At 38.3% G+C, this 26,660-nt stretch overlaps 1 protein-coding gene across 7 annotated transcripts in view; it reads right to left on the bottom strand.

The window, feature by feature from the left end:
• Positions 1-26,660, bottom strand: part of LOC126354269 (mitochondrial thiamine pyrophosphate carrier-like) — a 119,287-nt gene that overhangs the window by 33,339 nt on the left and 59,288 nt on the right. Inside the window, exons 1-5 of one of the 7 annotated variants that reach the window (XM_050003807.1) lie at positions 26,442-26,502; positions 25,803-25,971; positions 4,529-4,670; positions 449-604; positions 136-312 (exon numbers count right to left, since the gene is read on the bottom strand). In XM_050003807.1, the coding sequence (XP_049859764.1) occupies positions 136-312; positions 449-604; positions 4,529-4,657 (462 nt within the window). In that variant the 5' untranslated portion in view covers positions 4,658-4,670; positions 25,803-25,971; positions 26,442-26,502. The other 6 variants (XM_050003804.1, XM_050003805.1, XM_050003806.1 and 3 more) reach the window with 6 other exon arrangements.

Here is a 26,660-nt window from a genome sequence, read left to right as displayed (position 1 = left end):
AAACCCAAATACTGTATTTTCTTTCTATATTCATACAGTGAATCTGAATTTTTGAAAATAAAACATGTTAGTGCAGTAAAACATTAGAAATTAAAGTCATGTACAGGAAAGCAACAATTTAGAATATTTGGTTACCTTAGGCTCTCCTTGAGCAACAAGACGTGTCCGAACAACATCAAAAGGAAATGATACTAATGTAGCAAAGCATCCTGATGCTGCACCACAGGAAAAATGCAGAATAGCTCTGTGGTCACTGTATACCGTTGGAAAATATTTCCAACACTGACTTGTCAGTGTTTCAAATGATATAAACTGTAACAAACAATTTCATTTAACAGTCTATTTCAGCAAAGAAAACATTTACACCTTCATATTATTTCAAATGAAGAGCTTTCTGGCAAATACGTCACTTTTATTTCTTCTTCTGAAACTGTGTAATATAATATACCTGAGCAACACCATACACAACAGAAAGGCACTGTGCTGGTATATGTCCTTTCCACAGAGCTGAAATGCCTTCTTCTTGGACAATACACTTAACAGCTTGCAGTACACTCTTGTATTTTGAGCCTACATACTTCTTGGATATTGGTTCTACTTGGAGCTGCAAAAATTACAAGTTGTACTCAATTTAAAACCAAAGTAATTTTTAGTCTAAGTATAAATGCAGTAGCTATCAGAGTAAATCATATATTGTATCTGGGGCATTATTTGAAAATGCAATAGTATCACTGAATGTTCATAATCATAAAAAACAAAAATGTTTTCAGTGGAGCTTATGACTATTACACCCAGTTTTAAGCATTCGGTTTGCAATCTTTAGTTGTTTCATGTGAGTTTCACTTCAATGAAAAGACATGTCAATTAAAAATTAAAAATAATTCACAGAAAAGCAATACTGGACATCAGAACCTAGACTGCCTTTTACCAAAGTATTACAAAATAGAAGATAGTTCTAAGCTAAATGACACATATCATACAACAAGAAACATTAGGAAAATAATGAGAAAAATGAGCAATATCATATGCAAATGGGTTTTTGTATTTAATTTACTGTCATAAAATTTAAAGAAATGTATAAAATTACAAGCTTAAAGATTAGACAATCATATTCAGAAGATGGACTTGCTTTAAAGAAACACATTGCTGCAAAGGTTCCTGAACACTGATATGCAGGTAATTCTTTAAGTCCACTTAAACAGCAATAACTTTATCAGCAATGGCTTGTCTGAGATGAATATTCTTCAAAGACCTAGTACCAGTATTCACAGTCTCTCAGAAATCCCCAGAAAAAAAGATAAAACTGCTATATGCATATCTGATAACTGGGAATACCAAAGAAACTCCATAAAGTGACATCTACATCTACATGACTACTCTGCAATTCACATTTAAGTGCTTGGCAGAGGGTTCATCGAACCACAATCATACTATCTCTCTACTATTCCACTCCCGAACAGCGAGCGGGAAAAACAAACACCTAAACCTTTCTGTTCGAGCTATGATTTCTCTTATTTTATTTTGATGATCATTCCTACCTATGTAGGTTGGGCTCAACAAAATATTTTCGCATTCGGAAGAGAAAGTTGGTGACTGAAATTTCGTAAAAAGGTCTCGCCGCGACGAAAAACGTCTATGCTTTAATGACTTCCATCCCAACTCGTGTATCATATCTGCCACACTCTCTCCCCTATAACGTGATAATACAAAGCGAGCTGCCCTTTTTTGCACCCTTTCGATGTCCTCCGTCAATCCCACCTGGTAAGGATCCCACACCGCGCAGCAATATTCTAACAGAGGACGAACGAGTGTAGTGTAAGCTGTCTCTTTAGTGGACTTGTTGCATCTTCTAAGTGTCCTGCCAATGAAACGCAACCTTTGGCTAGCCTTCCCGACAATATTATCTATGTGGTCCTACCAACTGAAGTTGTTCGTAATTTTAACACCCAGGTACTTAGTTGAATTGACAGCCTTGAGAATTGTACTATTTATCGAGTAATCGAATTCCAACGGATTTCTTTTGGAACTCATGTGGATCATCTCACACTTTTCGTTATTTAGCGTCAACTGCCACCTGACACACCATACAGCAATCTTTTCTAAATTGCTTTGCAACTGATACTGGTCTTCGGATGACCTTACTAGACGGTAAATTACAGCATCATCTGCGAACAATCTAAGAGAACTGCTCAGATTGTCACCCAGGTCATTTATATAGATCAGGAACAGCAGAGGTCCCAGGACGCTTCCCTGGGGAACACCTGATATCACTTCAGTTTTACTCGATGATTTGCCGTCTATTACTACGAACTGTGACCTTTCTGAGAGGAAATCACGAATCCAGTCGCACAACTGAGACGATACCCCATAGCTCCGCAGCTTGATTAGAAGTCGCTTGTGAGGAACGGTGTCAAAAGCTTTCCGGAAATCTAGAAATACGGAATCAGTTTGAGATCCGCTGTCGATAGCGGCCATTACTTCGTGCGAATAAAGAGCTAGCTGCGTTGCACAAGAGCGATGTTTTCTGAAGCCATGCTGATTACGTGTCAATAGATCGTTCCCTTAGAGGTGATTCATAATGTTTGAATACAGTATATGCTCCAAAACCCTACTGCAAACTGACGTCAATGATATAGGTCTGTAGTTAAATGGATTACTCCTACTTCCCTTCTTGAACACTGGTGTGACCTGCGCAATTGTCCAATCTGTAGGTACAGATCTATCAGTGAGCGAGCGGTTGTATATAAGTGCTAAGTAGGGAGCTATAGTATCAGCGTAATCTGAAATGAACCTAATCGGTATACAATCTGGACCTGAAGACTTGCCCGTATCAAGCGATTTGAGTTGCTTCGCAACCCCTAAGGTATCTACTTCTAAGAAACTCATGCTAGCAGATGTTCGTGTTTCAAAGTCTGGAATATTCCATTCATCTTCCCTGGTGAAGGAATTTTGGAAAACTGCGTTCAATAACTCCACTTTAGCGGCACAGTCGTCGATAACAGTACCATCGGCACTGCGCGGCGAAGGTATTGACTGCATCTTGCCGCTTGTGTACTTTACAACGACCAGAATTTCTTCGGATTTTCTACCAAATTTCGAGACAATGTTTCGTTGTGGAACCTATTAAAGGCATCTCGCATTGAAGTACGTGCCAAATTTTGCGCGTCTGTAAATTTTAGCCCATCTTCGGGATTTCGCATTCTTCTGAACTTCGCACGCTTTTTCCGTTGCCTCTGCAACAGCGTTCGGACCTTTTTTGTGTACCACGGGGGATCCGTTCCATCTCTTTCCAATTTATGAGGTATGAATATCTCAATTGCTGTTGCTACTATATCTTTGAATTTGAGCCACATCTCGTCTACATTCGCATAGTCAGTTCGGAAGGAACGGAAATTGTCTTTTAGGAAGGCTTCTAGTGACACTTTATCCGCTTTTTTAAATAAAATTATTTTGTGTTTGTTTCTGATGGATTTGGAAGAAATGGTATTGAGCCTAGCTACAACGATCTTGTGATCACTAATCCCTGTATCAGTCATGATGCTCTCTATCAGCTCTGGATTGTTTGTGGCTAAGAGGTCATGTGTGTTTTCGCAACCATTTACAATTCGCGTGGGTTCGTGGACTAGCTGCTCGAAATAATTTTTGGAGAAAGCATTTAGGACAATCTCGGAAGACGTTTTCTGCCTACCACCGGTTTCGAACAAGTATTTTTGCCAACATACCAAGGGTAGGTTGAAGTCTCCACCAACTATAACCGTATGAGTGGGGTATTTATTTGTTACGAGACTCAAACTTTCTCCGAATTGTTCCGCAACTGTATCATCGGAGTCTGGGCGTCGGTAGAAGGAGCCAATTATTAACTTAATTCGGCTGTTAAGTATAACCTCAGATGCTAAAACTGAAGATTCTACTAACAATAGCCACATTGTTTCATGTGGCTGAATGTCATTTCTTAATGATGAAAATAGTGGGTTCTGAGTTACAAAGTTCTGATGCCAGACTTTAGAAAAAGTCTTATTTTTGCTAATGGTGTAATTACTTTTTACATACATATTACTGTGCTGGGTCTTTCAACACATTCAGTCTGCAGCTGGATTATGTGCCATCTTTCACTGCACATTGCCTCATTATGGTGTTGCTATTATTCGCTGTTATCCCCCCCCCCCCCCCCCCCTTTCCACTCCTCCTTTCTCCTCAGGTTTGTACATGTGAAAACTCGCTCATTCAGTTCATGCAATATATAATACTAATGAAACACAGAACATGCTAAACTATACTACATTTGATACCTCTTGTGATCTCAGCCTGATAGGGATCACACATACTTGAATTCTAACAAATATTTCACAGTGGGCAAGGAACTGTTACAGGAACATTTAACTCTGAAACAGAACTGCAGTTTCTGAACACCTTATGAGTGTATTTAAATGTATACTGCTGTAATTTAATTTGGTAACAATTATTTACATACTAATAGGTTATATTTCATGTCGAGTTATTTATTTTAAAGTTATTAAATCAAAGGTACCTGAAATCTGATTTTCAAGACATCCAATGGCTGGCATAAAAATCTAGTTATTGCTCCACTGCCAGCACCTGCAATACTGTACTCAACACTGTCCAATTTTGATTTTGATGATGGATCAAAGCCAACCATCGCAGGGTAGCATCTGTAAGAGGAAGGAAAAAAAAAAAAAAAAAAAAAAAAATAATCTCTACTCGGAAAAAGCAGTTAATAATCCCCATTCTTTGAACAAGCCTCTGCCATGTGTTCTAGGATTCACATTACAAATAAAAATAATTCATAAAACACTTTTAGACTTGTAGCTTGACTTGATGAGTTACTCCAAGATATGAACATATATCAAATTTATGGAAAGAAAGCAATGGAAGTAAGCCAGTTTGGTGTGGAAAAAAAGGTATGTATACAAAATTTTAGAATGTTTGGAGGAGATGAAAAAAACACACACACACACACACACACACACACACTTTTTGTGCAACAAAATTTTCTCTGGCACACTGTTCCCCTGCTAGGGATCCATGAAGGTTTCAATACTACTGATGTTCAAAGACAGTGTTCAAACTGTCATTTGATGAATATTTAGAGTTGTTGCTGGGAATATTGTCTATTTACATGTATGCACAACTGACTGCTCAAAACAACCAGGTGCTCCACAAATAATGACTGTAGCTCCAGCCAAACAAGTAACCAGCTATTCTGGAGTGTCTATTGGTATTTTGTACATTAAACAATTCACCTTCCTCCACAAAAAGAATGCTGTAGGAGTGAGATTATGAGAATGTAATGGCCATAGAACTGGTACCATTCAGTCAACATTTTCTTCATTATGTTGTATTGGAAGGCATGAGCCAAACTCAATCCTATGGATTTATTTTTGTATGGGGAGATGAAGTTTTTGGTGTACAAGATGCCGATTTATTTAATCGTATGGTTAGTGCCCCCCCGTTGGGCAGACCGTTCGCCTGGTGCCGGTCTTTTAATTTGATGCCACTTCGGCGACCTGCGGTCGATGAGGATGACAAGGACAGCACAACACCCAGGCCCTGGGCAGATAAAATTGCCCGACCCAGCTGAGAATCGAGCCTGGGCCCAGAGGATTGACAATCTGTTACGCTCACCAGTCAGCTACTGGGGGTGGACAAGATGCCGATGGACACTTCAGAATAACTGGTTGCTCATTTGATTGAGCTGCAACTGTTATTCATGTAACACCTAGTGTTTTAGCATGTTAAAAATCATTTGCATATAGAAACTGACTTCGAGAGTAGCGGCGATTAGCATCTGTCTGGCACATAGTCCAGAAAGCAGTGGGCATGGCACCAATTGTGATGGCAAACATGTCACATACAACCCCATTGGACTGCTACAGCAAATAAATACCCAGCCCAGCGACTGAATCAGCAGTTCATATCTTGTTGCTGAAGCAAGAGTATGCGGATTTGGAAATACTGCTGTTACCTTCCTCTCTGGACCTGGACTTTGAGTTTGGAACTCCTTCCGAGTGTCATTCTGACTTTTCTCATTGATACTGATATAAGCTCATGTTCCTTGTGATTATAATATTTACTCTGTACAGTGTTTCAGCCATTGACTTAATGTTGATCTTTGTTTTCACATGCTACATGGTTCACAGCAGTAATTGTCCTAGTATTTGTCAGGCTACAACTTAAAATCAAAAACAAGGAACTCAAACCCTGCAAGTTATTAGTGCATCATGAACATAAAGTTTATTGAACTGAAGCAGCACTAACTGATGCTGTATGTTACTACAGAAACAGCAGAACATCCCAATCAAGTGCACAGAAAACTGATACAATGTTCAGCCAACAGATCAACATCACTACATCAACATTGCCAGTACTTACATTTCTGGCATTTGTAACTCGGAATACGTATCTCCAGTGATTTCAAATGTTTAACACGGCTAGAAATATTTCTGATTCTCATGTTCAGTTTACCTTGCTAACTGTCACCTTCTAATCTACATCTACATGTACGTGCACACTCCACAAGCCACTGTATGGTGCACGGTGGAGGCTCCCTGCATCACCACTAGTCATTTTGTTTCCTGTACCACTCTGTTATCTTCACGGTCCTTAGATGAAATTTATGTTTCTAGCAGTAGAATCTTTTGGCAGTCAGCCTAAATTCGCTATCTCTAAATTTTCTATATATTACTCATTGAATATCATGTTGTCTTTCCTCCAGGGATTCCCATTTGAGTTCTCGAAGCATCTCCAAAATACTTGCATGTTGTTCGAATCTACTGGTAACAAATCCGCCAGCTCACCTCCAAACTGCATTGATGTCCTCCTTTAATCTGACCTTGACCTGATGCAGATTCCAAACACTTTAGTACTCAACAATGGGTCACACTAGTGGCCTGTACGCAGGCTCCTTAACAGATGAACCACACTTTCCTAAAATTCTCCCAATAAATCAAATTCAAGCATTTCTCTTCCCTGCTACAATCCTAACATTCTCATTTCATTTCATATTGCTTTGCAACATTATGCCTCGATATTTAATCAAAGTGACAGTGTCAAGCAGCACACAACTAATGGTGTACTCAAACATCATGGGTTTGTTTTCCCTACTCATCTGTATTAACTCACTTTTTTTTTTTACCTTTAGAGCTAGCTGCCATTCATCACACCAACTACAAATTTTGTCTAAGTCATCTTGTATCATCCTACAGTCATTCAATGACAACACCTTCCCATATACCACAGCATCAACAGACTGCTGCTCATGCTGTCCATCAGATCATTTATGCATGTAGAAAATAACAGTGGTCCTATCACACTCCCTGGGCCACTCCTGACAATACCATTATCTCTGAGGAACACTTGCCATCGAGGACCACATACTGGGTTCTGTTACTTATAAGTCTTTGAGCCACTCAAATACCTGGGAAACTAATCTATGTTTGTTGACAGTAGGCAGTGTGGCACCATGTCAAATTCTTTACAGAAATCCAGGAATATGGAAACACCTGTTGCTGCTCATCCATGGTTCACAGGATATTGTGTGAGAAAAGGGCAAGTTGAGTTTTGCAGGAGTGATGCTTTCTGAAAATGTGCTGATTTGGGGACAGAAGCTTTTTCCCTCTCAAGGAAATTTATAACATTCAGACTGAGAATAAGTTCAATGATTCTGCAGCAAAACTGATGTTAAAGATATTGGTCTGCAATTTATATGGGTCCATCCTTTTACCCTTCTTATATACAGGAGTCATCTGCACTTTTTTCCATTCACATGGGACTTTGTGCTAGGTGATAAATGTGAGCTAAGTAATGGTCCAGTGCACTATACTCTTCATGAAACCAAATTGGGATTCCATCAGCACTGGGTGACATTTGCTTTCAACTCTTTTAGTTATTACTCTACACCAGTGATGCTTATTACTATGTCCTCCACATGGGAATGCATGTGATGGTCAAACAACAGTATGTTTGTATGATTCTTCTGCATGAACGCTTTCTTAAATGTGGAAATTAAAAGCTCTGGCTTTACTTTTGCTATCTTCTACTGCCAAGTCAGACTGGCCAAATGAGTGAATAGAAGCCTTAGACCTACTTTATGATTTTATGTAGGACCAGAATTTTCTCAACTTTCGGCCAAGATCTTTTGCTAAAGTATGATGGTGGTAGTTGTTGCAGGCTTTGTGCAACAATTTTGTTGCAGACACATGAGTTTCTATTAATTTTTACCTGTCGTCATTTGTGTGTTCTCTTTCGAACAGAGAGCGCACTAGCCTCTGTTTCCTCAGTATTTTTATAATTTTATTGTTAATCCACAATGGCTTTTTTCTAACCTTAATCCACATCTCAGAACATACTCCTCCAGAGTAAGATTTATAATCCATTTAAACATAACCTTTAATTCCTCTATTTTCATCATACAGGAACTAAATGATGTTAATTCATTGTCTGAGTGGGATGCTAACAACTATCTACCTGCTCTTTCTAGCAGAAACGCTCTTCTGGCCTTCTTGACTGATTTATTAACTTCAGTAATCAAAATCACTATGATGAAATCATGATCATTAATCTGTCTCTGAACTGATGCTGTTGATTAGGCCAAGCCCGTCTCTAGCTTGCTCAAGACAGTTTTTAGAAAATGTGTTCAATAGAACTTCACAAGACTGCCACATTTACAAGCTGGCTTGCTAATAGAAGCTAGTAGCTTGTTGTTTAACATCTTGTGTAATTTGCTGTCTATTGATTTCATGATGAAAATGCATGTAGTGATTGTTAGACTAGGTTTCAACCAATATCAGAAGAAAGTGTACCAGCTGTAGAAATCCTGATTGGCCAACCAACAGCAGTTTCCTGTGTTCATAGTATAGTACACCTTATTCAGAATCTTTATTTCAGGAAGTCATTGTCCATTTAGCTCCTCACCAGGAAGTTCTGCCAAGCACACTTAGATAGTCTGATCCTTGTTTAAGTGAGGTTATTCACAGAGTTCAGTTACTTGAAACTGTGTCAGTGGCACAGTATGGTTTCAATGTTAATTTCTCAGCTGTAAAAGGTGCACCTGACTTTAACTTTGGTGTAGTAAAATTGCAGCCTAAATGAAGTGATTTCTTAAAGTCAACTGATGACAGGACAATAAAAAAGTTTGTTTGAAGTTCAAAAACAAAAGTAAAAAACTACCTGGTAGATAATAAGGAATGAGACTGGCGATGCCCATTCAAATATTACCCAAGACATTTTGGAAATATTGAAAATAACATTGTATGAGAAAAAAAGGTAGTGGCAGTAGTCTTCGATGAGCATTTTAAAATGTTAAGTATGTAAGGTGCAATGGCTCTTTAAAAAAAATGCCAACATATTACTGGAAGAACATTTCTTTGATCCATTTTAACAGATACACACAGTACATACAGCCATCATAACAGTAAATGATCAATAGGTGTAGACAATATTTTCACTGCACTCTAAAACTGTATTGTAATCAATTAAGTAATATTCTGTTCTATATATGGCACACCTCCATGAATCAAGTTGTTTTCCATTGCAGACTGAAATTTGCAAATGTGATACCATACTACTTCACAAAAACAGTGATGCTACAAATGCAACAAATTATCATCCTGTCCTTTTGACAGAATTATCTAAAGTCCTTGAAAAATTGCCACATGCTGGGATTGTGAAGCAGCTTGACAGCCTCAACATTCTTAGTAAAGACCAATTCGGATTTCAAAAAGGTGTTTCTACAACCAAAGCCATATTTTCATTCACAAACAATGTTCAGAAATGCCTAGAAAAGAAGAAATTGTTGGCAAGTATATTCTGTGATATGTCAAAAGCTTTTGACTGTGCAAGCAGATGATATGTCTTCATGAAGCAAGCAACTCACTATGAAATCAGAGGACAAGTGGTAATTGGTTGTATTACCTACAGTGTAGACAGCAAAAAGTAGTTACATGTAAACAAAAAACAGAGAGCGAGAGATGTAGATTCTGACAGGAAAACAATATGTTATGGATTCTGACAAGAATCTGCCCTTTGTTCCCTACTATTTTTCAAACTAGAGCTGATCAAAAAATTCTGGAACATTTGTAATTTCCCACCAATGGTGTCTTGGAGCAAAATGCAGTTGGCATCCATGCACATGCCTGTATGTAATGTGTAACTGCCATAAGTTTCATTGTTGTCTGTCTCTTAGTTATGGTTCACTGTTGTATTGAGTAGAAAGTTGTGACAAACAGTTCGTGAATTTTGAGATGGCAGAGTTAAAGGAGCAACCCATGTGCATTAAATTTTGCATGAAACTCAAGAAAACCTTTACAGACACACACCAAATGATGCAGAAAGCCTAAGTGGTGATTGCTTAAGCCGTATTTGGTGTTATGAATGGCCAGTTGGAAGTTAAAGATGATCCTCATTCAGGACGACCTTTGCCGTCTACCGATGATATTCATTTCAGAAATGTCAATGCAATTGTGTGTGCCAATTGAAGACTGGCTGTCTGAGAGATTGCATTTAAGTTTGATCATGTCATGACATCCAGACACAGCATGTTGGGATGCATCATATTGCTGTCAAGTTCATCCCATGGCTCATGAGTCAAAATCAGAAGGACCTTCGCCTTGCAATCTGTGAAGAGTCTCACCCCCCCACCCCCACCCCACTATTAACTGACCTGCAAGAAAATGTAAGGAGGAAACGGCCTGAAATAATCACCTGCACATTCATCCCTGTTGGTGCGTGACTACTGCACAAAAAGTGAAATAACTGTGCTGCCTTGTCCTCCGTACTCTCCAGACCTGGTTCCTGAGGACTTTTTTTTATTTCCAAAGCTGAAAACCCCATTGAAGGGATGAAGATTTGCAATGATAGGCTAGATGAAAGAAAATTTGTAGACAGCACTTTGCGTGCTCGAGCAAGTGGCAAACCAAGACTGCTTCCAGAAGTGGAAACAGTGTTCGGAGTGGTGTATCAATTGTGGAGGAGAGTATTTCAAAGGTGACCATGCGTATCAAGTAAAAGGTAAGCACAGAAAAATGTTGAGGGCAAAGTTCTGGAATTTTTTGAACAGAACTCATACACAAGGTAATATCTAAAAATTCCCAAAATTTGAATTTTGCTTGCAAATGGTTATGAGTACACAGAACTACCACTAGGTGTATCCCAGCACCTCCTTCTTGAACCAGTATGACAAGTAGCTATGTAATAAGTGGTTTGGTTAGTTGCTGAGCATATCTTCATTGTCATATTACCGAGTAAGTGGTTTTTGTGTTGAATGACATGAAAGGGTAGCATGTCTGTACGAAGTATTTCAAAAACTAGAACACAGACTGATGACAACTGCTCCAGCCAGCCATAGACTGCCATCACACCAGAAAATGCTCAGAAACTGATGGCTATGATTCTGCAAGATCATAGACAAACCATCCAAGACCTCATCAGTGCCATGTGAGTAACTTATTGTACATGTGAACATATTCTGTCAAAAGCATTGAACAAACCCCCTCCCCCCAAGGCCTGAGTTCTGTTATGATGCTATAAGACTTTTAAGGGAGTGCATGAGGAAAAAAATACAAAGAAGTGATGAACAAATGATTGGGTACCTCACCATGACAATACACAACTGAATGCAGTCTTCATTAAGCAGGAATTTTTGATTAAATACAAAATGACATTTGTTCCCTGCCCACTGTACTCGCCAGACTTAGCTCAGTGTGGGTTCTTCCTCTTTCCACAATGAAAATACAGTTTAAGGGATGCTGATTTGGTAATGTGGAAGAGATTCAAGTTTAGACACAGAGGGTATTAAACATACTAGAAAAAAACTTCTAGGGTGCATTTTAAAAGTGGCATAAATATTGTGATCAGTGCATTCACTCCCAAGAGTACGGGTTTGAAAATGATGGTGCAGAATTAGATCTAGGTAAGACAAAATATTTCACGAAAACAATTTTGAAACATTTAGATACCACTTCATACATATATGATCTATCTGACTTTGTCCTTCAACAAAGCAAACAACTTACCAATGTTTGCCAAAGATATGAGCACTGTGATTGACTGCAAAATATCCATCTCCATAAAAACTAATGTTATCCCGTTGCTTCAGATATTCTAAAGTGGTTCACACAATATTCACTAGGAGTAGGTCTCAGCAAAATTGGGGACATACGGTTCCATTCCAATCACAAAATCCTACAAGAGCTTATGACACAAGAATGTCAGGAAATATATCATTCAAAGTTCTTAGGCATTCAAATAGATAGCAGGTTTAGTTGGGAATATCACAACCTAAAAATCTTGGAAAGGATGACCTCAGCAATATCAGGAATCAGGATAATTTCTAGTACAGAGATATCATTATCTCGAAGTCTGCCTATTTGCGTTACATATTATGGAATCATCTTCTAAAGCAATTCGGCAGGATCAGAAATGTATTTACTGTACAGAAAGAAGTCCTTAGAATTATGTGCAGAGTGCTTCCAAGAACTTCTCGCTGTACGTCTTCATCAGTGGGAGGAGTGGTGGTGGTGGTGGTGGTGGTTAGTGTTTAACGTCCCGTCAACAACGAGGTCATTAGAGACAGAGTGCAAGCTTGGGTTAGGGAAGGATTGGGAAGGAAATCGGCCGTGCCCTTTCAAAGGAACCATCCCGGCATTTGCCTGAAGCGATTTAGGGAAATCACGGAAAACCTAAATCAGGATGGCTGGAGACGGGATTGAACCATCGTCCTCCTGAATGCGAGTCCAGTGTGCTAACCACTGCGCCACCTCGCTCGGTCAGTGGGAGGAGTGCTTGATGTGTATAGTGATTGAAGAGTGAAACTATGTTTATATCAAAGTACACTGAACAGTTGACAAGGACCAGTCAAATGAGGCAATGCATTTGCTAAGATGCTTTTCTCATATTCAGGAGGGTGGAGCTTGGTCTGTCTGACCATTCTGCTGCAGATTTTTTTATTGTTTCCCTCAGTCAGTTCAGGCAAATGCCAGGATGGTTCCCTCAGTAACCACCTGTCTCATCCTCTTAAAGAATTCTTATACAATGCTCAACAACTGCTATGAAACAACTGTTGGTTGCTAAGGAACAACTGCCAATTGCTACAGAAAGATCAAGAATTGCTATGGAACACCTGACCAATGACAGCAAAAGCAAATATATTGAGCGGTACATGTTAACTATAGCAAAACCTGTGCACAAACATTCTGTATGCATTCGACAATTCATGCACTGTGGTGTTTGACAAAGGTTGTGGTGGAACCAATTAGTATGACAAACTGTATGGTACAGCCACATGTCTACAGGAAATCATTCATGCACTTATGTTTGTGGACCAACAGTTGGATGCCTCCAAGCTGGTCAAAGTGTCACTACTGTGGTCACAGTAATGGGCATGTCCAAAAGTGTCATCTTGCAATTAAAAATGGCTGCTGAAGGTGTAAAATCTATGAGAAAGCACACTGGTGGTCAAAGATGGATCACCACACTGCAAGAGGATCGATACGTAGCCTTAGTGGTGAAAAGGAATAGACATCTCACTCCTAGGCTGATTGCTGAAGACTTTGCAACCACTACCAGTACACACATCTCTGCCAGAACCATTTCAAAGTGATTAAATCAGGCTTGTTTGCTTGCTCAGAAACCTGTTTAATGCATCCCACTTCAACCATGCCATTGCCAAGAAAGAGTTTATCAGTGTAGGTAGCATGTTGGTTGGCATCAGCAGTAGTGGTCCACCATGATGTTCTCCAACAAATCCCGTTTCACTATTGCAAGTGATTATGGCCACCATTTAGTGTGGAGAGAAAGGCGAACACATTAAAAACCACAGAATTTCCACGTGTAGGCAGGCATTATGCACAATGGGCAAACACCACAGCATATCTTCGTGTGACTTATCGTTACAGAGCACAGTGGTATTGCAGGGTGATTATTCTGGATCATATCCATCTGTTTAGGGGTGTGGTAGGTCTTGACCTTTTGTTTATGGATGACAATGTCCATCGACACAGGACCACTGAGGTTTGGGACACACTGTAAAGTGAAGATATTGAAAGTGTGGAATGACCTGCATACTGCCCAGACCTAAACCTATGAGTACACCAGGGATGCTGTTGTCAAACATATTACTCAATGAACACCGCCCTCCCCAAACCATGCAAGAACCGAGAACCGCTTTGACAGAGGAATAGGACAATAACCCTAGAGGATTCCTCAACAGTTTGGTAGCCAGCAAGAATAATCGATATAAAATGTGTGTTAGTGCTGAGGAGAACCCATTGCTTACCGAGAGTCTGATATTGACCTTTATGTTGGGAGACTGGCCTGTGTCAAATATTGATGTTATCTATGTCTGTTATCCTGCTTTTCCGTGTGGTGAAATATGTACCATTTTTCATAATAAATATACCACTCTGTGTCTATTACATGTGTACTGTGTTTTATATGTCCATCATTGCCTGTGATTTGTTCCTGTCAAACAGTGTCTCTGTTCCTTAGCAACTGTCAAGCAGTGTATATTCAGTGTGTTTGTGTGTCTTTTCAGCTATTTACTTTTGCAGTATTATGATGACAAATCTTATATTATTATAAGATGATCCTTGGCTGGATGGACAGATGAATTAATGAATGAATGAATAAATAAATAAACCTATGTCTCCATCCTTCACAGCACATGGCAAAAAGAACATTGAACAAATATTATCATTTTTTGACATACCATTCACATATTAAGCCCTAATCTCTTGTATCTTTTTCCCATAATACCTATACAAGATTTGTGTTGGCAGTAAAATGATTGTATAGTCATTTTTTCATACAAGTTCTCTAAATTTACACAACAAGGTTTTATGATAACTGAGTCAACTTTCCTCCAAACATTTCTATTTATATTTATCCTAGATTTTCTATTACACATTAGTATCAGCTATGTCAATCTGCCACAAACATAGCAGAGTGTGTCTGAATTTGTACGGTGTCTGTTGTCGTGCCCACTTGGTAAGAAATCCAAAAACTAAAGAAATATTCTAGAATTAGTCTTACTAGAATTTGTGTGTAATTTAGTTTACAAATGAACCTCACTTTAGCAGAACCATTCCATCAAATCCAAGTATTCAATTTCTCTCCCCTAACCTGATTTTACATGACCATATCACTTTGCATCGCTTCTTAAATACTTGCATGACATGAACTACTTAGGATGTTCCACACTAATCTTGTAATCTTATCTTACATGGTCCTTTCTGTTAGTTACATGTGTTATCTTGCATTTATCCACATTTCAAAAACGCTGCCATTTATTACATCAAGTGGAAGTTTTGTCCATTGATTTATGCAATTTCTCACAATCATCAAATGACAATACTTTCCTGTTCACAGCTGCATCACTAGTGAACAATCTTACGGTGATACTGCTCCTATCTGATAAATTTATTTATTTAACATGTGACATACAGAATTATAATTTACAAGCATATACATAAAACTGGTAAAAGATGCTGTTGCGTTTTTGTATCAGCTGGATCAATATCATAATTAGATATCCAAAGCCTCCATCTAATTGATTGCTAGAAGTGTTGCATCTGAAACGACTTTCCAAGTGTCCATGACTTATCTTTTTGGACATTTAGCCAAAATGTGGTCAAGTATTTGTTCAAAAGTTCTCCAGTAATGCAATCATCATTTGTCATTTCCCATTTATGTGGTGTCTTTGGTCATGGTGTGGCCCATTCTGACACAGTTGAGGGGTCCCTATATTTTTCTTGGTTGGTTTGCTCCTGAGCATTGAATCTATGAGGGCTATCCAGAAAGTAACAAACGTTTTGGTCTATTGTGGTGGTGGGCAGGGATACAAACACCATCTTGGTGCCATAACTTTCCTACGCTCGGTACGCATCATGCAATGATAGCTTATGGTCTGTGTTTCTGCCAGTTTGCTTTCTTTGAAGGGTTAAAAAATGTGCTGCAATAGAAAATCCTGCCACTTCTGAGGTGTGTTCTGTGATTAGATTTTTGTTGCAAAAAAACTGCAAACTAACTGAAAAATATCGTAACCTGTGTAATGTGTATTTCAACAGGAGTATGAGTGATAGCCAGATGAGGTAATGGTGCATTGATTTTAAAAAGTGCCATAACAATGTTCAAAGTGAGGACTGCAGCGGTAGGCCTAGCCTGGGGACTGGCGAACTGTTTATGAAAATCAATGGCAAAACTTGTGACAAATTGTTGTTTCATAATTCTGGAACTTTCACAACATTTTCCCCAAATTTCACACAGTTTGGTGCATTAAATTGTGAGTTTGGTGCATTAAATTGTGGTAGAGAAGCTTGGCTGCCACAAATTTTGTGCTAGGTGGGTTTTCAAAATCCTAATCAATGCCCACAAAAACAGAGACTGGCTGCAGCACTGACTTTCCTCGAAGATTATGAGAAAAATGGTAACAAAGTTATCAATCGTATCATAACTGGGGATGAGACTTGGGTGTAGTACGTCAATTGAGAAACAAAAAGGCAGTCAGTGGAATGGAGACATACAAATTTTCCCAACAAACCAAGGAAGTGTTCGGAAATGCTGTCAGCAAAAAAGACCATGGCTAGACTATTTGGGACTCTAAGGGAAATGTGGCACAATAATTAACTCAGGCAGCTATTGCCATACACTGACAAAGTTAAGGTAGGCGATACAAAACAAGTTTTGGGGAAAACTTAGCACAAAAGTTTTGTTGTTTCAAGACAACATATGTCCACATATAGCCAATCATACCCCAAGGGCTCCTATGAGGTTTTGGATGGGAGGTGTTTGATAATCCACCACACTGCCAGATTTGGTGCTGAGCAACTACCACCCATTCTTAGAAACAAAGACATGGCTCATTGCCCAATGCTTTGACACTGACGCCAAACAGCATGCCAGTATAAACCAGTTGTTGCAATTTGTAGGTGGCAGATTTCTACAGGTAAGGAATTGGAAACTTGTGCCATGGTGTGATAAGCATCTCAATTTGAAAGGTGATTACGTAGAAAAATAGCTTAAGAGTGTACCTTTAAAATATAGATACAATGAAATTTGGTTTTTCTGCATTGCCAGTTTTTTATTTTGAAACATCTGTTACTGTACAGATAGGCCTCATTTTTTACTGTTTATTATTTCTGTCAACTGTCTTCAGTTCTGATGTCAGATGGATCTACATGGAAGGCTTGGATCCATTCATTGAGTTCACATACGACCGGAAAATATTAGGCTTTTGTGACATTTCTTTCACCAGGATCAGACAGTAAAAATTGTTTTAAGCTTCAAGAATGGCCCTTGGTGCAGGTGCAGGACCCATTATTAACTTTTATCTATCAATATCCCTATAATGTGTCTTGTAACATGAATGCAGCTCTCTCTGTTTTCATAACATGTTAGAAATGGTACACTAAGTAAGAGTGGGTCTTTGCTGTCCTTTATTAATTTATTTGGAATGTACCTATCCAGAATATGGTTTGTAGTGTCTTTAAGCTTTAACCACAACTCTTCTATTCTTGCCAGACCTAGATGTTCTCAGTTTGTTTGATAATGACCCTCAATCAGCTTGACCAAACACAATGTTTTCAGTAGTACTTGACAAGAAGTTTATCCTTACCACCAACAATGCACATCTGTCAAAGTTTGTAACCACAATTTTGGGTATTGTAGCTATAAATAAATGCTACTTTCAAAAAGTTTGGAGACTGGAAAGAGACTCCTTAAGAAATTCATGGAAAGAACTTAAAAAGGTTTCTGCAAGGTTTGGCGGTAACCACTGAAGACAATAGAAGTCCACATCTCCTTTGGGAAAGAGTTCAGCCTCTGTTGACAAAAAATATCATCAGTGAATAAATAATGTGCTGTAAGGCTGATACCTGCAGATATCCCCTACATAATTCTTATCACTTTTCCTTCATATGATTAATACTTTTTGCCTGTGTGACAACTGTGTAGTAGACTTCCCAAAACATTTAGATGCAGCTGTTTTTTTCGCTAGGAATAATTGACATCTTTGGGGACACTGAAATTGGGGAAGTTAACATTTTTGGAAGTTTTCATTCACTGATAGTTTTCATTCACTGATGTACTACAGGATATTATTCTTGGAACTGCTCACTTAGGCAACGATAGATTCACTAGAGAAAAGTTAAGATATTTTTCCACCTACTGTCATATTTGAGAATCTCTCTATTACTCTTGAACTGTAGCCTAATAAACTGAACATAATGAGTAATCAGTTCCAAATCTGTACATATCAAAGAAAAGAGTGAAGTATACAACTATAAGACTCTTTGACAACATGTCCATGTAAATGAAAAGTCTGAAAGACAACAGAAGGATTTTCAAACATCGATTAGTTGTTTCTCCTTAAAGACGATATTGCAGTGCCTGTGTTGTTCAGAAGTATGATGCAATGTTCCGTTGGACATGGATTCATGTACTTGTATAGCCTAATGCTAAGGTATTGCTCGTGATAAGTGGGAAATCTGGGTTTGAGTCCTGGTCTGGCACAAATTTTCACTGTCATCATTCCATTATACAGTTGATGGTTGTCCATATTCGCTACTGAGAATACATTTCATGTCTCCTTAGATAATCATTACTTACCCCAGAGGAATTCTTGAACAGCCTGAGAAGAACCATGAAATGCAACATGACACCATTCAAAGGAAAACTGAGACAAGACACAATAAAATAAATGTTATCACATGGGTAAAATAATGGAGTGCCAGATAGACGTTTGGAACTTGCTAAGACTATAAGCAAAAGAGTATTAGTTGCCAGTAGGTACCAGAGCACAAAAAAAGAGAAACAAAATTAAGGTAAGTTTTAACAATATTATGAGAGGGAAAGTTGCTACTCACCATATGGCGGAGATGCTGAGTCACAGATAGGCACAACAAAAAGAATCTCACAATTAAATCTTTTGGTCATTGGCCTTCATCAACAACAACAACAACAACAACAAAACACACACACACACAGACACACACACACACACACACACACACACACACACACACACACACACACACACACACAATGCAGTCTCAGGCAACTGAAACCAGTGTGTGGTTTCAGACTGCACTTGTGTGTGAGTTGTGTTTGCATGCATATCAGCATCTCTGCTTTCCTTCTCATAATACTGTTATATTCCACCCTGGATTCTTCATTGGTAATGTGAGTTTTATGTGTATGAGACTGATGATGATAGAGAAATGAGTTTAGTTCAGAGAGATGACAACAGTTTGGGCTGTGCAGCCCAACTAAACAGTATCATTTTAGTCAAGTTGTGAATACTGTAATCTGTTATGAATGAGGATTTTGCCGTCGTTTGATTGCAGGAAAAAGAAATGACAAATGGATACTCTCTGTGTGCAATGACAAAAGGTAAAAGTGCTGGAAACAGTTCAAGACCTATATGAAATAGAGTAACTTCCAGCTGATGTAAGTCTCATAACACCACCACTACAGACATACTTGAAATGGCATTAAGGAAGTGAACTATAGAAAAATTGTCAGGTGCGTTTATGTGTATTGTTATTTACTATGTTCGTAAATCATGAATTATTTCTTTTTTGAAAATTTTTGGCTTTCTGTTATTCTTTGGTGAGTAAATTAAAAGATTTGTGGGGTAACATTGTAGTTTCTTATTCACTTGTGTGATTACTACTTGAGCAAAATAATTACTCACATGAATATGTATGTTTATCAAAAATTTCCTCACTATATCAACAGAGAAAGCATGTACATATCAGCTCAGTATACTGAATTGGTGTTACTGTGGAGAATTTCTATGAAATTGTAAAAAGAGAGAGAGAGAGATAGAGATAGAGATAGAGAGAGAGAGAGAGAGAGAGAGAGAGAGAGAGAGACTTCAGAAATTGTTGTAATGCCAAATGCAGGATTATGAATTAAACAAAACATTGAATAAATTTTTTTATGGTTACATACTGGTACATCTGTCACCAAAACACACACTCAATAACTTAATACCATGTTTACTATACACTGACGAGCCAAAGCAACTGGTACAGCTGCCTAAAATCGTTTAGGGCCCCTGCGAGTGTGCAGAAGTGCCGCAACACAATGTGGCATGAACTTGACTAATGTCTGCAGTAATGCTGGAGGCAATTGATGCCATGAATCCTGCACAGCTGTCCATAAATCCTTGAGAGTATGTGTGTGTGTGGGAGGGGGGGGGGGGGGTAGAGAGCTTTTCTGAATAGCACACTGCAAGGCATCCCAAATACGCTCAATAATGTTCATGTCTCAGGAGTTTGGTGATGAGCGAAGGTGTTTAAACTGAGAAGAGAGTTCCTGGACCCATTCTGTAGCAATTCTAGACGTGTAAGGTATTGAGGTATTGCATTGTCCTGATGGAATTTTCCAAATCCGTCAGAATGGGCAATGGACATGAATGGATTCAGGTGATCAGACAGGAAGATATGTGTCACCTGTCAGAATTATATCTAGACATATCAGGGGTTCCATATCACATCAACTGCACATGCCCCGCAGCATTAGAGAGCTTCCACCAGCTTGAACAGTACCCTGCTGAGATCCAGGGTCCATGGATTCATGAGGTTTGTAGCGGTTCCACCTGGTTTTATTTTCTTCGTTTGTTGTCCTTGGTGTCGACATTGAGACACTGACTACTGTAAATGATGTAGCCGGCAAATGGACAGTTGTGTTTCACTATCTTTTACTTTATGTTCACAATCCCCCCCCAAATAAAGCACAGTTGTATATGGCCAGTGCACTATTGTTCTAACTTCTGATAAGCCTCATTAATAGTTAGAAGGTGAACCATCCACATACTGCTACAATAGATTACTGTTGAACATCTACGAGCAGTAAATGCCTAACCACAAAGTTCACAGTTCTTGAAGAATAGAAAGGTACATATGGAGCAGACACTGTCACTGTTTTAACACATGGCCTACTTGTGTAACACTTATTTCTCTGTTAATTTTATGCATCGTTGCCATTCTAACCAACACAGGTTCCTCGGCTGAAACTCGGCCATGAACTAACTGTCTCGTGACCAAAATTGGAACCTTTTTATATCCTCGCACTAATAGGTACTGCAACTACACATTGTTTGAGGTTAAATTAACAGAAATTTCAATTAAAACTTAACTCATTATATTAATTGAACAAATAAAAAAAATGTGTCTTTTTAACAGTTTCTTCTACAAGGGCTAAGCCGAATTATTTGTTTAAATCATGAAATTAACAAATATAAGTACACAAACAATACTTTTGACAAAACTGTTGATTACTTTGGAATTAAAGAAGGGCTGGGATTGCTAACATGTTTTTGAATAGAGCTAAATTGATACTTTAAGATTACTAGACTTCCAAATGTTTATAATTAGTATGGAATTTATATTTGTGTTTGTGTCAACAATAGACTTTAAGTTACGAAACAATTACTGATTTCACCCTTTAACAAAAGATACTAACTAGGAATAGTCAAAATAAATTAGAAAATCAATTAAATACATAAAACTATAACATCAGATCTGGTGTTATATTCTTTAAAACGGGACCAACCTTTCTCCTTTACAAAAATGCAGATTATACTCACGTATGTTAATTGTAATTAGTTCAAAAAATGAAAAAAATGAATTTAAGGAGGCAAATGGCAAAACAAGAGAGGAATTCAAATATCCCAGCCTGCTTCATCACAAGTTGTCTCCACACTTGTACATGGCCACCCACTCAATACAATCTGAAACAAGACTCATCTGACCAGGGAACATGTTTCCAGTCATCAACAGTCCAAAGTCTGTGTTGACTGGCCCAGGCAAGGCATAAAGCTATGTGTTTTTCTGTCATCAAGAGTACACAAGTGGGCCTTCAGTCCTGTACATGGCCATCCACTCAATACAATTTGAAACAAGACTCGTCCAACCAGGAAACATATTTCCAGTCATCAACAGTCCAAAGTCAGTGTTGACTGGAATAAAGCTTTGTGTTGTTCTGTCATCAAGAGTACACGAGTGGGCCTTCAGCTCTGAAAGCCCACATTGATGATGTTTCGTTGAACTGTTTGAATGCTGACACTTTTTGATAGAGCAGCATTGAAATCTGCAGCAAATTGCGGAAGGATTGCACCTCTGTCATGCTGAACGATACTTTTCATCACTGATCCGTTCTTGCAGGATCTTTTTTGGGCTGCAGCGATGACCAAGATTTAATGCTCTACCACATTCCTGATATTCATGGTACATTCGTGATATGGTTGTACAGGAAAAATCCCCACTTCATCGCTACCTCGAAGGTGATTTGTCCCATTGCCCGTGTGCTGACTATAACACCACATTCAAACTCACTTAAGTCTTGACAACCTGCCTTTGTAGCAGCAGTAATCGATCTAACAAATGTGTCAGATACTTGTCTTATATAGGCATTGCCAACCACGGCACCATTTTCTGCTTGTTTCCATATCTTTGTCTTTGAATACGCATGCCTATACCAGTTGCTTCAGTGTACTTTGTTAGTGCACTGTGTTAACAGAAGAGAGAGTATTTTTGACAGTAAGTTACAAAAAGTCCACTGGTGTAAAACCAGTTAATAATTTTAACAAAATGTCTTTTATTATTTTCTTTGTTGATGCTTCTTTGCTTGGTTCGACAATAACGCTTACATTAACTCTGATGACACTCTGTCATCACCAGATGAAAGCACTGAAAGAAACTGACAGTCACAGAAAGCGTTCTAGGAACACTGGGTACAGATACAGCATTGTGGCCAAGAATTTTAGAAGACGCGGAAATAAGTTTTTTAGTAAGACAAGGTCTGCCTAAAGCATTGCACAATTACCTCCCGATTCAAATAAAATGGTAGATCATTAACATGCAGTAAGAACAGAAATTGGCATACAACCAAACTGTAAGGGATCTCCAATTGTGATTTCAACTGTTCAGAAGATGTGGTATCACTCTTCATATTACTGAATGTCCTAACAAGTATAGCTTTCTCCATCATGTTTCTTAAATAAGAACTAAACTGTGCAAGTGGTGAACCACATATCCAATAAACTTAACTTCTCTTACAGAATATTATGATTTATATTGTCAGAGGCCTTCAATAAGTTGTAGAAGATCCCAACTGATGATATTTTTATCATTCAAAAATTTTGTTATGTGCTAAATGTACATATTATGTACTCAGCAAGCCACTGTACCATAAATCAGTGCATCACAGAAGTTACTTGGCACCTTTCTTATCAATTTTCTGCCCTGTTTCACTTACTTATTGAGTGTGGAAAAACTGACAACTTGTATGCTTATGATAGTCCCCCAGTCACTCTTACCTTATTCTCATAATCCCTACACTCAGTATATATATATATATATATATATATATACTTTAGCCAAACTGTGATTGAAAAGTGTACCATTACTACAATCTTGGAGTAAATTACCATCTCAGAAAATTTTGAAAATGATATAAGGAGTGAAAGTAGATGGTAGATATTACCATTCATGGAGTTATCACTTTTTTTTTAGAGAAAGTAATATTTTAATCTCTCTGCCAAATGCCCTGAATTAATGGTGTATTACTCATGTGGGTAAAAACTGTACATATTATACAATGGCCTTCCTTTTCCTGTTTATAGATGTGTTATTTAATTAAATCTTCTCTATATCTCTTTTTACATGCTCTGTTTTACTTTCTCTTCTTAATACCTTGAGTCAATTTCCTTGGTTACTTTCCTTCAGTCCAAAGACTGGTTTGATGCAGCTCTCTACTCTAATTTATCTGGTGCAAACCTCTTCACATCCATTTAAATATTTTAATATGCATCCATTTGAACCTGCTTCCTTAAGTCAAACCTTAGTCTCCTGTTACAAGTATTATTCCCTGCTACTTGTTCTGTGTACCTTGTTGATGCTCATTTTAATTCTTCTGACACACCAACATCTGCTGTGATCCAAGGTTTTGTTGGCATCCAATTACTCCATATCTAACTGTTCTTTGTGGTAAACTAAAGAAGCAAAACCTCCTGCTTCTTTTTCTCCTTATTTTTAAATATCAGATTTACTTTCAAATTGACTGTGAACTTGAATTCAGCAACCACTAGTATATTTTAGCATTGTAATTACAGCTAATTATTAGCAGAGCATGTAATAGTTATTTCACTTTCTTAATTCATGATCCAGTCACATTAATGTAACCATAAACTATGTTCAACATCAATGTGCAATAACTACTCATAGACAGCAAGTAGACGGTATATAAAGCTTGTCATGGGGATGTGAAAAAAGTGCAGTCATTGTCATAATGTGAAAATGAAATGATTTATCTGAGGTCCGAAAGGCCATAATCATTGGCTTTTGGGCCATAGGTGTAAGTATTTCTGAAATGGCTAAGTTTGTAAGCCATTCCCATGCTGCCATGGTTAAAAGTATACCGTGCAAGGGTAAATGGTGCTATGCAAAACCAGTACCAAGGCAAATGTGGTGCAACATGGCCTACAGGTGGAAGGGGTTATAGATGGCTGCAGAGATGTATAACAAGTGAATAAACATGCAACTGTTGAACGACTGACTGTCCAGGTAAACCACGGGGCTACTAACAGTGTCTCTTGAATGATCATTCAGCGATCATTGCTGTGTATGGGCCTCCACAGCCATTAGCACTTGCAGGCAATTTTAAAAGTTGAAAGACATCTTCCTTTTGTAATGCAATACACCTTTCATATTCGACAGAAAAAAATATTAATCCTCCTCCTATGACAGTTGTAGAAAATAGGTCGGCTTATTTCTCTTTTCTACACTTTACTGGCATTAGTGCTCATTTGGAAGAATCTGACAACGTATTACTTCCTCACATATAGATCTTGTGAAATGGCCACAATGAGAAATTGGAGCTAATACAGAGGTTTACCAACAATCCTTATTCCCACTTGCCATAGGTGAAAGGGCGATTGGAACACAGAAGGAGGGGAGGGGAGGGGTGGGGAGGGGAGGTTCAGTTACCAGTAAGATAAGCACCCTTCACCACACACCACATGGTGGCTTATGTGTATTGAAAAAGATATACTTGTAGATTTAGGACGGTCCAATGCACAGTTATTACAAAGAGCAAGTACCGTAGAAACTAGACAAGTCTAATCAGGCTTTGTATACTGGTGTACAACTTCAACTCATCGTGATAGAGACGAACATTTTACTTCCATACCAGCAAAATATCACACTCACTTGAAGAGTATTCACTGAAATGAAAATATTTTGGTACTTATGTACAAGAATTAAACGATAGGTTTCAGCCTTCTGGTGTACTGTCATGTAATCAACAGCCAGGGAATGCACGTAACTCTTAGGTCTCAATTTAAAATTACGCTAACCATAATTCCACTTTCAGCTTATTAAGAATATTAACTGATAGACCTGTGACCTTATTTCACGCATATAAGTGTACATTTTCGACTAAATACAGTACGAGACTATGCTTAATGTGCTACGCCCGCATATGGAATTCATATCAAAACTTCGTTGACTACACTTAATGCCTTAATGTGCGTGACGTTACCGAAGGAATTGTTATGTGTAACGCATGGAAGCGAGCTCTAATCATGTTCGAAGAGAATGAAGAAATTCTGCGCAACTTTTCCTGTAGGCCTACAAAAAAATTGACCGGCGTAACTAAAATTAACCTTATGTAAAATATACATCACAATTACAGTTTCCTGGGGTCAATCGTAAAAAAGCAATGCTTAACAACGTACTAAAGTTAACAAGCTGCACACACAATACACTTTAGAATGAGCAACATACCAGCGCTAGGTATGAGGGATGGTGATACCGGCTTTATCCTCCGCATCCAAGTTCATAAACGAGAACAATAGTAATTCATCAGCTGCTCCTCTGGGTTTTTGATAGTGAGTTATTCATCAGGTACTTTAAGGATTAGTCCCAAATCCTTATTATGTAAGTTTGTTACAACCTAGTTGGGCAGAACATTTTTAGGTATAAAAGGGAAAAAAATTACACTCTGCAACACAATGCGAACAACCGTTCGTTTTTGAAGTAAAATAAGGAACTACGCCTATTTGCGCTATTAAGACCAAGCATAGTTACAAAATTGTTACTATCATCAGGTTGAACGTGACGTCTTATGCGTCTGGTGTACTACTTTTTACAACAAACTATGGGGCAGTTGGGCTGAGGCGGTAAAGGTACGTCTAATATACGAGAAAGTAATAAACGTCCAGTAATCTGCGAGGGTTTTTAAAGAGACTTCGAACAAACATTACTTTAATGTAACGTCAGTAGGTTACGCTCAGTCATGCGGTCTGACATGTAATTACACTTCGATACTTGGCACTAGAAGGTTCATTTGTCAACCTCAGCGTGTCATGCTCTTTCAATGTCCTCGTTTCAAAAGCTTCAACTATTGTACTATCAACCATGTACCATTGCCATCAATGCGGATTGGGCATATTTACGAATATGGAGTATAATCACAGACGTACTTACTTACCGATCAAAGTGTTTGTGTTTAGGATATGATAATTTGAAAAACTATATGAGGTTTTGGGAATATAAATCAGAATTAAACAGGATTTTGTAGTTCTTTTTACTGATGCAGAGGCGAATAAGTGAGTTTAATTTCCTCAAGAGACAGGAATGTAT

This window comes from Schistocerca gregaria, chromosome 3 (assembly GCF_023897955.1).
Source record: "Schistocerca gregaria isolate iqSchGreg1 chromosome 3, iqSchGreg1.2, whole genome shotgun sequence".
NCBI classification, from domain to species: Eukaryota; Metazoa; Arthropoda; class Insecta; order Orthoptera; family Acrididae; genus Schistocerca; species Schistocerca gregaria.
This window is presented reverse-complemented; position numbering and strand designations above follow the sequence as displayed.